This window comes from Octopus bimaculoides, chromosome 15, assembly GCF_046866305.1.
Source record: "Octopus bimaculoides isolate indiv1 chromosome 15, ASM4686630v1, whole genome shotgun sequence".
Classification (NCBI taxonomy): Eukaryota; Metazoa; Mollusca; class Cephalopoda; order Octopoda; family Octopodidae; genus Octopus; species Octopus bimaculoides.
Window position 1 is genome coordinate 33,199,970 of NC_142942.1, and position 13,752 is coordinate 33,213,721.

The 13,752-nt window shown below is 36.8% G+C and overlaps 1 protein-coding gene across 1 annotated transcript in view; it reads right to left on the bottom strand.

Annotated features, from left to right (window-relative positions):
- Nucleotides 1-921: 921 nt before the first annotated feature.
- Nucleotides 922-13,752, bottom strand: part of LOC149132489 (uncharacterized) — a 43,751-nt gene continuing 30,920 nt past the window's right edge. The window contains exon 2 of the mRNA XM_089363669.1: nt 922-3,465. Within this exon, the coding sequence (XP_089219795.1) occupies nt 1,488-3,173 (1,686 nt within the window). The 5' untranslated portion in view covers nt 3,174-3,465 and the 3' untranslated portion in view covers nt 922-1,487. The remainder of the gene's footprint in view (nt 3,466-13,752) is intronic.

Sequence of the window (13,752 nt, forward strand, 5' to 3'; positions counted from 1 at the left end):
TGGAAAATAATCACATTTCACTCATCTGGAACTTCACCATTCAAACTGACAGAAAGATAGATGCAAATAGGCCAAACATCATATTGAAAGACTTCAGACTTGCCAGAATCATGCCTCCTCATTGATATGACTGTCTCAATCGATATAAACGTATCGTTCAAGACCTACCAAAAACTGAGCAAGTATAAAGATCTTGGAATAGAAATTCGCAAAATGTGGAACCTAAAGATTAAAACAATACCTGTTGTCATAGGTGCCCTGGGAATGATAGCAAAAGGGGCTGATTGCTACCCAGCTCAAATATAAGGAAACCCCAAAATGGCAGAAATTCAAAAGATAGTGCTCATGGAAACTGCCCGTTTTCTGAGGAAAAGACGTGTTCCGCTAGTCAGACGGTCCATCTTCTGTCAGCAGCTACTGACTGAAGGACTGGGAATGCTGTGGGAATGCTGTGCGCTGAGGCTGCGACATCTCCAGCACGCCAGGCGAAATGTTTTGTGGTATTTCGTTTGTCACCACGTTCTAAGTTAACTTAGGTCGAATTTGTCTTTCGTCCTTTTGGGGTCGATAAATTAAGTACCAGTGAAATACTGGGGGTCGATGTAATCGACTAGTCTCCCCTAACAAAAAAATTTCCAAGCCTTGTGCCTTTAGTAGAAAGGATTATTATTATTATTTTATATCAGAGACGTAAAGATAATACTCTGTATTAGACACAATGTAGTACTTGTACTTGTCATAAAAATATTGAATGTTCATAACTGGAAAGACTTTTTGATATCAGATACAGTGGATCGTGTCTGTTCTAAATGTCAACAACATGATGAATGCTACCATTTACCTTTTTCTGTTGTTCTACATTGAAGAAGACTAAGAAGTCGTTTTTCAGAGAACAATTAAATAATAAAGTAAACTAATAGGAATTGAGAATGTTTTCATTTTATTCAATCTATATTATTGAACTGAATCTGTTATATTTGTTATTGATATCTGATTGACCACAGTGAATTTTGGTGCATGTTAATAATTTGAACACTTTTATTGTAGAATTGGGGTGGGGGAGTTTTCAGGTTTTGATAAGAAAATATATTCGATTAGACCTTCTGTTCTGTTTAAAGTTCAGCAGCTAATATTTTTGCAGACCTCTCGAAATTTCTGGATAAAAACAGTTCATTCAATATGCCATAATTTCAGAATTCTCATCAGTTTCTTCCACAGATGAGGATAGTTCTGCAAAAGGTGGAAACCTTTTAGCAAGAGGTCTTTCAGATATACGCAAAGGTGAGGTGTCTTCGTCTTCAGGTAGTGAAACCTCGACAAGACGTGGATACAAATCGTTAGATGTGAACGAAGATATAAGTGGTTCAGTCAATAGTTCATATGTTCCAAAACATTTTTCTTCTTCATCAACACTTTCTCTTTCAGATGTGTCCCCATTGATTGGCTCACAAAATTTGGTCAAACTTTCATCTTCGGAAATATCTTTTTCAGTGTCTTAATCCGGGCAAACTTTCATCTTCGGAAATATCTTCTCCAGATGACGACAGCTCAGAAAGGGGTGGAAATAACATTTTAGGAAATCTACTTCTAGGTATGGACAAGTTTGTAATGTCTTCAATTTCAGTTGTTTGATCTCCAATATCTGGAATCAATCTAGCATACACAAGTTCATTAGGAGTCCAACTCCCTGTAAATTCTACTGATGATGGTAAAGATTCAGAAAGAAAATCTACATCAAAAGATGGAACCTCCTCATCTGTAGATACCACTCCAGGTCTTTCTGATACTATATCTTCCTCAAATGATGGTAAAAATCCAGGAAGGAAATCTGCATCAAAAGATGGAACCTCCTCATCTCTAAATATCACTCTAGGTCTTTCTGATACTATATCTTCCGCAGGTGATGATAAAGATCCAGTAACAAAATCTATACCAAAAGATGGAACCACCTCATCTCTAAATACCACTCCAGGTCTTTCTGATACTATATCTTCCTCGAATGATGGTAAAAATCCAGGAAGGAAATCTGCATCAAAAGATGGAACCACCTCATCTCTAAATATCACTCCAGGTCTTTCTGATACTATATCTTCCGCAGGTGATGATAAAGATCCAGGAACAAAAGCTATGCCAAAAGATGGAACCACCTCATCTCTAAATACCACTCCAGGTCTTTCTGATACTATATCTTCCGCAGATGATGGTAAAGATCCAGGACCAAAATCTACATCAAAAGACGGAACCACCTCATCTCTAAATACCACTCCAGGTCTTTCTGATACTATATCTTCCGTAGGTGATGGTAAAGATCCAGGAACAAAATCTATACGAAAAGATGGAACCACGTCATCTCTAAATACCACTCCCGGTCTTTCTGATACTATATCTTCCGCAGGTGATGGTAAAGATCCAGGAACAAAATCTACACCAAAAGATGGAACCACCTCATCTCTAAATACCACTCCAGGTCTTTCTGATACTATATCTTCCGCAGGTGATGGTATAGATCCAGGACCAAAATCTACATGAAAAGATGGAACCACCTCATCTCTAAATACCACTCCAGGTCTTTCTGATACTATATCTTCCGCAGGTGATGGTAAAGATCCAGGAACAAAATCTACACCAAAAGATGGAACCACCTCATCTCTAAATACCACTCCAGGTCTTTCTGATACTATATCTTCCGCAGGTGATGGTAAAGATCCAGGAACAAAATCTACACCAAAAGATGGAACCACCTCATCTCTAAATACCACTCCAGGTCTTTCTGATACTATATCTTCCGCAGGTGATGGTAAAGATCCAGGAACAAAATCTATACGAAAAGATGGAACCACCTCATCTCTAAATACCACTCCAGGTCTTTCTGATACTATATCTTCCGCAGGTGATGGTAAAGATCCAGGAACAAAATCTATACCAAAAGATGGAACCACCTCATCTCTAAATACCACTCCAGGTCTTTCTGATACTATATCTTCCGCAGGTGATGGTAAAGATCCAGGAACAAAATCTACACCAAAAGATGGAACCACCTCATCTCTAAATACCACTCTAGGTCTTTCTGATACTATATCTTCCGCAGGTGATGGTAAAGATCCAGGAACAAAATCTACACCAAAAGATGGAACCACCTCATCTCTAAATTCCACTCCAGACAATCGAAACATACTTGCTGTTCCTGCTTTCTTTTAGGTTTTATAAATAAGAAGTTCGCTTGAGATTCTAATCACTGGTCGAAACTTGTGATTTTCTAAGAGGAGATGAGGATAAGAAATTTGCAGTCAATCAGATTTAAAAATCGTTTTCCAAAATCGTTTCGAAACGGACTATCAGAAGTTATAAATGAAATTACTTTCTGTATTCATGCATGCTCATGCACAAAGGATAATTCTTTCAAAAATTCTCTACACTTGTGGAGGAAGATTATGAGTCAAGTATGTGTAGTAATCTTTTCAAAGCCTGATGTGAAAATTTTAAAACAAAATTATTTTTTACTTTAAGACAATATTATGTCAACGAAAATGTGCAATTTCAACTTATGTACGGTACATATATATATATATATATATATATATATATATATATATATATATATATATATATATATATATATATATATATATATATATATATATATAATGCAAGAGAGTTAGGGGTTGAGGATTCTGTGGTTTTTGTCATTTTAGTTACAAAATAAATTAATTAATTCAACGGAATACACTGTCTGCAAGTCGATGGGTACCGCATATTCTCTTCCATTTTCTAATTGCTATATATATATGTGTATATATCTATATATATATATATATATATATATATATATATATATATATATATATATATATATATATATATATATATATATATATATATATATATACATATATATATATACATATATATATACATACATATATATATACATATATACATACATATATATAGGTATATATACATACATATATACATATATATACATACATATATATATACATACATACATACATATACATATATATATACATATACACACACACACACACATATGTATATATATATATATATATATATATATATATATATATATGCATATATATATATATATATATATATATATATATATATATATATATATATATATATATATATATATATATATATATATATATATATATATATATTCGCTGCTTGCTTATCTAGAGATTGTCAAAATGATGTGGATGCCTCTGATGAGAACCCAATAGGATGAGAACCCAATAATCGATTAAGGTTGTTCATCATTTTTTCAGTCTGCTGAGAAATGGCTAAAATTTGCTCTTTTCATAATTATACCATATGTTTCGCGTCTATATATATGCATACATGCATACATACATTTATTATACATATACAGTGGGGGGGGGGGGATAAATATTCGGATATGTCAAAATTTCTAATGAACATAAATGGGATATACCAACACTATATTTGCATACACATACATAAACTAAGAATATGCAAAAGAAACTAATAAATTATAGTAACTAATGAATTTATATACAAATATAAATATCTAAGGGTGAAAAAAGTATTCGTACAGAACTTAAATAATTGATAATTCTGTTTTAATACTTCGTAGCATAACCATTATTAAGTTCCACTTCAACCAATCTCTTCTAGTCCTAAATCAATGATTCGCATGTTTCTTTAGGAATTTTTTCCCATTCTTCTTGACAAATTTTCTTCAAATCTGGAATGCACATTGGGGCTCTTGAATGAGTTTTAATTTTCAAATATCACCACAAATTTTCAATGGGGTTCCAGTCAGGTGACTGGCTTGGCCATTCTAATAATTTTATATTGTGATTGACAATCCATTTTTGGTAGACTAAGCCGTGTGCTTAGGGTCGATATCCTGTTGTGAAACCCACCCTTCACAAAGCTGTAGCTTTTCTACAGTGTCCCATAAATTATTGTTCAAAATATTTTGGTACATCTCTGCATTCATTCTACCATCTATCACATGTAAATTGCCAGTGCCATTTGCAGAGAAACACCCCTACACAATGATGTTGCCGCCTCCAAATTTTACAGTAGGAATTGTGTTTTTCGGCGAATAGGTGGTACCATCTTTCCTCCAAACATGGCTACGCGTATTTCGTCCAAACAATTCAATTTTCGACTCGTCTGTCCAAAGAACATTTTCCCAGAATGTATCAGATTTATCTTTATGTTCATAAACAAATTTTAAACGGGCATCTCTATGCCTTTTAGTCAACAGTGGAGTTTTACTAGGAGAGCATCACTTCAGCTCATTCCTATGAAGTTCACTGCTGATTGTTCATAGTGTAACACTAGTCCCTGAAGCTAACAAATCTTCTTGCAACTCCTTTCTGGCGATCATTGCGTTTTTTTTTTTTTATACTTCACTTCATTTTTCTTAAAGATCTAGGGGAAATCTTGCGTGGTGCACCGGATCTTATTTTGTTTTCAACAGTTCCCAATTTTTTATATCTTTGAATAAATGAAGATATAGAAAATGGAATACAAAGGGTCTCTGATATTTTCCTGTAACTTTTACCTGCTTTCCACTGTTCAATAATTAAGTTTTTCACTGAATTTGTGAGTTCTTTACTTTTTGCCATTATTACGACACTACTTTAGGTTGTCTCAGTGCTGAATGAAGAAGCTAGCGTTTAGACACTTAAAAATGACCACTGATAAGATTATTGGAACAAACGAGAAACTTCTAGTAAAAAAAAATATTTTAACAGTATTTTGTGGCATAGAAACTCATAAATTTATTCTGTACGAATACTTTTTTTACCCCTAAATATTTATAATTGTATATAAATTTATTAGTTACTATAATTTATTAGTTTCTTTTGCATATTCTTAGTTTATGCATGTGTATGCAAATATAGTATTGATATATCCCATTTATGGTCATTAGAAATTAAATAAATAATGTTGACACGTACGAATATTTATTTCCCCCCACTGTATATATACATACACATACATACATACATACACATGAACAACTTGACCAATTAGTAAATCTCTCTAAGAGATAAAAGTAGTCCCTATAGTGAGCACTAATGTTTGTCACCACTTCAAAATGACTGTTCCGTGCGAATCAACATTACTACAATTTTTAATCTCAAGAGGAAGCTTCCTCTCGGGGTTAAAAATGGTAGTGACATTGACGTGTGCATGTACGCATGTGTAGGTGTGTGGATGATGATGTAGGTGTTGGGAAGTGGTCAGTGCCAGTGTATGCGCTGCTGTGGGTGCTGGGAAGTAGTCAGTGCTAGTGTGTGCGGTGTGGTGTGGTGTGGTGTGGTATAGTGGCATGTGGTGTGGTAATGTATGGTGTGGTGGTGTGTGCTTTGTGCTGTGGTGTTGGAGTGTAGGGGAGGCGAGAGTTGGGGAAGCAAGAATGGGGTGTCTAAGGGATGGGGTGGGATGGGATGTATAGGGACGGTGGGGTTGGAATGTGTATCTAGATAGACAGACAGACAGACAGATAGATAGATACATACATTTCTTTTATTAGCCACACAGGGCTCAACATAGAGGGGACAAAATACACATGTAGAGTTCTTCTTTTCGATGCGGACGAAAATAAAGTAAAAAATTAAAATGGGGATAACGATGAAAAGGCATCGAGAAAACGTTTGGGGTATGTACAAAAGAAAATGAAAATATTACAAAAATTTCCCAATAAATGGGGAGGTTATCCGAGGAAAGAAAAACCTACGGAAAAGACCACGGCAACCTCGGTCCTTAGTGTCACAATTTGTTAAATAAAATTTCTTTTATTTATGAAAGAAACGTAAGTAACTCTCTGTTTACAAAATTTTAACTGTTTTATAGAATCATACTCAAAGTGGCTTCGTCATTTATACGTGCCATTCTTGCTACATGTATCCATCTTTTTTCGAAACATTTGATAGATAGATAGATAGATAGATACATTTCTTTTATTATCCACACAGGGCTCAACGAAGATGGGACAAATACAATGTAGAGCTTTTCTTTTTGGGAGGGAAAAAAAAAAGGGTGGTGTCGATCAAAAGGGGTCGTAGGAAGGGAACAAGGGGGAGTTCGATCAAAAGGGATCGAGAAAAAAAAAAAAAAGGTCGATCAATAGGGATCGTGTATCACACAGTAATGTTCTCGTGTAAAAAGAGGGGAGGACAGTTTAGGTTTAGCCGTGGAAAGAAAAGCCTACGGAAAAGACCACGGTAACCTTGGTCAATATTCTCATTGAAGAAACTATAACAGTAAGTGACTCTCTTTTGCCTTTTTGTTTTCTTTTTTTTTCTTGGATTTTTTTTTTTTTTTTTTTTAGTTCATAGGGTTATGCTCAAGATGGCTCCGTCGTTCACACGTGCCATCCTTGCTACATTCACCCATCTTTTTTTGAAGCATTCACTAGACAAGACTTCCCTTTCAACTCTCACCTTCCTCTTCAGGTGATACTTGAAGAAGTTGATGAGAGATTGCCCAGAGAGGAAAGTCTTTGTCTCTAGACCTTTCAGACGCGTCCACCATACACATTCTTTCGCCATAGCCACAAGTATGATGAAAATAGCTCTTCCTTCCCGTTTAAAGGAAGGAGGCGCGACAATATTCACGATAGACAGATAGATAGATAGATAGATAGATAGATAGATAGATAGATAGATAGATAGATAGATAGATAGATTGTTAGATAGATAGATAGATAGATAGATAGATAGATAGATAGATAGATAGATAGATGACACTTTTGGTACTTTATCGCAAGAAATGCACATAGTTTACATTAATAATAATATTTACACTTACATAATATTTTAGTATTATGAATTCATTTATATTTATATTTATATTTATATACAGGAAATAGATATTCTATGTTGCATTGAAACGAGCGTAATTAAGGAATTACAAACTTTGATACACCGAAGCTCTTTATACACACATATTTATAATCACGAAGGGTTTCGAAATTAGCCCTGCTCCCAACAATCCCCATCTCCATTTCCCAACTCATCCACACCCCCATCCCACTCCAATTCTCGCAGCCCCAACCCCACCCTACAAACAAATATCTTGTATATGGGAGCGACCCCTTTTCGGTCCCAAGCCAAGGAACAAAATTCTAATGAAATAAGTGTTTCTTTTTTTGCGTTTAACCTGAGGGGTTTCTTCCACGTTCAGGATTTTTTTGGTTCTCCGCTCCTGCCATGAAGCCAGAAACCAATTAGTAATTTGACTCTCATGAGACTATAGGATCATGATGATGATGATGATGATGATGATGATGATCATCATCATCATCATATACTGATTGATTCAGTTCCACTTGGAATTTCGCAGTCATCAGATACATCATCAGATGTTCGGAGACAGATTGTCTCTGAAAATCTGATGTGGTACACGTTTCTCTCAATTGTTTTTTTCTACAATATCTGCTTTGTTCCGTTCTCTTTCTTTGTCTTGGTTCAACCTTTATACTTCTACTACTTTTAGCTTACATTTTACATCTAGGTTCACCACTAAATTTACTTATCTATATATCTAAATATTATTCATATATCTAAATTTAAATATATTTAAACCGTTGCATTTGTTGCCACTGTAGTAAAATCTCCAATCGTACTTATACATTCGCAGACCAAATCAATTTCAAACGATAAGCCAGTTTCTTTCAAACACTAGAATAATATTTTACTTTTTAAATTTTGCATAGCCCATATGTGTGTGTGTGTGTGTGTGTGTGTGTGTGTGTGTGTGTGTGTGTGTGTGTGTGTGTGCGTGCGTGCGTGTGTGTGTGTGTGTGTGTGTGTGTGTGTGTGTGTGTGTGTGTGTGTGTGTGTGTGTGTGTGTGTGTGTGTGTGTGTGTGTGTGAAGATAAGATCCAAGGCTAGAGGTGTAGGAGGTTAGTAAGCTTCGAGCAGCCCGTAGATGCTATAATTAAGGTGTCTTTGGTACCTATAGTTAGCGGATTACTCTCGTTTGGGAAATTGCTACTTCCGAGGTTCTGCTGGCTATGAAGCAAAAGTATCCTGGATTTTATTTATTCCATTCCCTATTGTGGAAACAATATATATATATATATATATATATATATATATATATATATATATATATATATATATATATATTGTTGGAATTTACAAAAAACAAAGAACGAAGACAGATGCGTAAACAACAAACAGGTGTATTAGTTTAACGCTCGGGAAGATGACAAAGTCTTTTATGTTTCGAGCCTACGCTCTTCAACAGAAAGGAACACGAGAAAATAAACAGAGAATAAAAAAAGAAAGCTTAGTAGCTAACGGTCAATCATAAATAAAGGTGCAGGCGTGGCTGTGTGGTAGGAAGCTTACTTCCAAACCGCATGGTTTCAGGTTCGGTCCCACTACTTAGAAACTTGGACAATTGTCTTCTAATATAGTCTCGGGCTGACCAAAACCTTGTGAGTGGATTTGGTAAACGGAAACTAAAAGAAGTTTATAGAATATATATATATATATATATATATATATATATATATATATATATATATATATATATAGGTATATATCTGTGCGTATGACTTTGTGTCTGCGTTTGTCCCGCACTACCACATGACAACTAGTGCCAGTGTGCTTACGTCCACGTAACTTAGCGGTTCGGCGGAAGCGACTGATAGAATAAGTACCAGACTTTAAAAAATTAAGTACTGGGGTACCGGGGTAGATTCATTCTTCTAGCCGTCTGCTCTGAGTTCAACCTAGTAATTTCAAATATTGTCTTCATGTACAAAAGCCATCAAAGTTCACTTGGATACGCCCTCGCTCTCAGCATTGATACTTATTAGACAACGTAATTACCCGAAAAAGAGATCAGAATGATGTCTTGGATGCAAGAGCCAAGAGGTGCAGACTGCTCTGCCGACCACCACATGTTCAGATCAAAGGTCACTTTTTCCTTCAAGAGTGGAAGCATGAAGATAAAATGCTGACAAAAAAATAACCTAAACACCACGAAACTCAGATACTCTAAAATGAAACAGGAATTACAGGAACAGCTAGATGACTTTGGAAGGATGAGAGGTTAAGGGAAACAAGAGACTTGACGAAAAATGGAACAACTTGAATATAACTATATATAACTTGGTGGGAGGCCAAAGCTGAAGAGCTACAGTATTAAGCAGATAAAAACGACATGAAAGCATTACACTCAAGACTTCGAGAAGTATACAGGTCACAGAGAAGGGGTACAACAAAACTCATATCTATTGACGGCAAAACAGTACTCTAAGAAAAAGCGGAGATCCTTGACAGATTTGCCAATCACTTTTGATAGCCTGCTTAATATCTCAAAGGTTGTGGACTATACCGCTCTCGGGAAGGTTACACAATAGCTAACCATCAATCTTTAGATGACATTCCTATATTCAAGGAATTCAATGATGCAGTCAAACAAATGAAAGAGGGTAAAATACCTGGCAGATGTGGCATACTCGCTGAAATCTGGAAGCATGGAGGTATGAAGCTTATTGAAAACTTGTATAGCATTGTGCTCCAGATCTGGTGGACGGAAACGATTCCAGAAGGCTGGAAAGACGCAGGTATCATTCCTATTTTCAAAATGTTTGGAGAGGGGACTGTGGAAATTACCGAGGAAAAGCTCTACTATCAATAGCTGGGAAGATCTAGACTCGTATTCTGTAAAACAGACTAAATGAGTATATCTGTCCAAATGTCTTACCTGAGACTCAGTGTGACTTCCGTTGCGGTAGAAGCACTGAGGACATGATATTCTATCTTCGCCAAATTCAGGGAAAATGCATTGAGCAAAACATGCTTATACAGTGTTCATACACTTCGCAAAGGCTTTTCGGCACAGTAACCAGTGATGAACTTTGGGTGGTTCTTAAGAAACATGAATGTCCGCGAAGGCTCATCAACTTGGTCAGGTCCCTGCACGAACGAATGAAGGCATTTGTAGTACAAGATAGCAGTACTTCAAGCGAATTTATGGTGACAAATGAAGTTAAACAAGGGTGCGTACTTGCTCCAGCAGTGTTCTCCCTTTATCTCGCAGCAGTGTTGAAAGTTGCCTTTGAAGGAGTTAGGAGTTTTGCATCCAGATGCAGCATGATGCTGACTTGTTCAATACTGCACAATATAAAGCAACGACGCGTGCTACGAAGGCTCTAATACGCGAGATGCTGTTCGCTGATGATAGTGCGTTGGTTGCTCACAACGCTGAAGATACGCAGAAACTGATAGATAACTTTGCCAGAGCTGCACAACAGTTCAGCCTAAAGATTAACGTCAGAAAAACCGAATGCCTAAACCGACCTGTGAAGAACCTAAATGCCCTGTAGCAGAAAACATTATTATTAGACATGAAAGTGGCCCAGTGCAAAGCATTCAAATACTTAGGCAGCACCATCTCGTTGCACGACTGGACTAGGAAATCACATATTGAATGAGTAAAGCTTGTGTTTCATTTGGCAAGCTGCCGGAAAGGTGTTGGAAAACAGGCATTTCTTTGTGTGTCAAATGTAAGGTGTACCAGGCTATAGTGCGTTCTCCCCTGCTGAATGGAACTGAAACACAGACAGTCTATAAAGCTCAAGTAGACAAGTTGCATGCATGTATGATGAGACAGCTACGACGAATTATGAATATTATTCTCTTTGACAAGATCAAGAAGAGATTCTACGGTGTGCTGGTCTGCCTCCTAGGAATTCTCACTGATAGAAATTTACTTTGGTTGGGTGACGCACGCAGGATGGACAACAAATCTTTTACGCCCAACTATGCAAGGGAAAAAGAAATCATGGCAGATCTAGACTGAGATTCAAAGGTACTGCAAATAGGAACATGAAGTGAAAGTAATTGATCATAATAAATGGCAAGTCCAAGCGATAAACCGACCAGTATGGAGAAAGCTTATCAAGCCATGCCAAAACTATCGACAGTTATAATCACGACGACTGACTGCAAATAGTAAACATTCAAATGAATTCATATATTTATAGATTTATAAATTTATACAGAATATTAATTTTCATAAAATTATAAGTATAAAATACTTATAATTGCCTTAACCTCTACCTTTTAAACAATAATAAAGGCGCTAAGTCAATATCTTATTAAACATGCGCACGATAGATATGCGAGAAAGAGACGTGATGTTACCATAGAAAAAGAGCTCTCATTTGCTGGCTAATTAGTTGAATTCTAATCACGGAAATACTGTATAAAATAATCCCTAACACACTGTTTATATTATTTATCAGTTTTTTTTTTTACTTGAAAAATTATTTGCATTTATTAATTCACTATAAAAGGAAAGGCAATATATATACGATATTTGCGTGTATGCGTGTGTGTATGTATGTATGTATGTATGTATGTATGTATGCATGTATGTTCATGTCAGGTCACTTATGAGGCTCTCATAAAACTTACTGGTAAGATGGAATCCAGTACAACCTGTTGAATGATCGGGTTGTCGATGACTAAACTGGCACTCTCAACAGGCTACCCTGGTGAGGAGGGTTGCTAGAAACCCAGCAGGATTAAAATCAAGATCTCTTGAAAGGTCGGATGAATTTAGTGCAGGCTCAACGGCTATCTAGCAATAGGACGGGTACGCAGAAATTCCGGGATGGTGTCCGGTGTGCTAGAAGACCACTGTTGAAGCATGTCTCTAGGAGAAGGTCACTCTGATATAAAACCAGATATGCAGGGAATGGCATTGGACATTTCGGGGATCTTTAGTTTATGCTTGAGATCATGGCGCTCCCACATCTCTGGGCTTGCAACTCATATTGGCACCAGACATCTCCCTCTGGCTTGTCACTGGATAATGTTAATAGAGTGGAGAAGGTCTATGAGGTACTGTGCAAGCTTTGTTGGACTAAAACTGTGCACAGAAAAGGTGAACCAAAAATTGCCTGTCTTTCTATATCTGGTCAGTTTAGCGCGACTGACGGATGTCCACTCAGTGCTCGAGAAACAAAGAGACTTTTATTTAAAAAATCTGGGTGGAACTTGAACAGTTCATGTTGGAATGTGCGCACTCTGTTGAATAACAAGAGTGATTGTAGGCTTGAAAGACGGCCTGCACTTATTGGTCGCGTGCTGAACCGCTATAACATTGATACAGCTGCACTTTCAATGACTCGTACAGAAGGTGGTGGTCAGCTTGAGGAAGTAGGAGGTGGGTACACCTCTTTTTGGAAGAGGAGGCTGGAGGAGCCCAGAGAGGCTGGTGTTGGCTTTGCAGTTCGATCTGATATCCTTAAGAAGTTGGAGGAGCTTCCTGTTCCTACAAATGAATGTCTAATGACTCTACGTTTGCACCTGAGAGGTGGGCAGTTTGCTACTTTAATTAGTGCATATGCACCTACCTTGACCAGTTGTGATGAAGATAAAACTATTTTTTATACCCAGCTGAGAGCCATACTTAGGAAAATCCCCAATTCTGACAAAGTCATTCTACTGGGGGATTTCAATGCCAGGGTTGGAACAGACTAGCAAACATGGAACTCTCTGGGACGTTTTGGTGTTGGGAAAATGAATAGCAATTGTCTCAGGCTGCTGGAGCTTTTCGATGAACATGGACTTTCACACAACAACGTGGATGCATCCAAGGTCTAAAGTTTGGCACTTGCTGGATTATTTCCTCATCTGCAAGCGTAACATCTATGACATTTATAATGACAACTCCTTTTATTGGAACGGAATGCTGGACAGACCACAGTCTGGT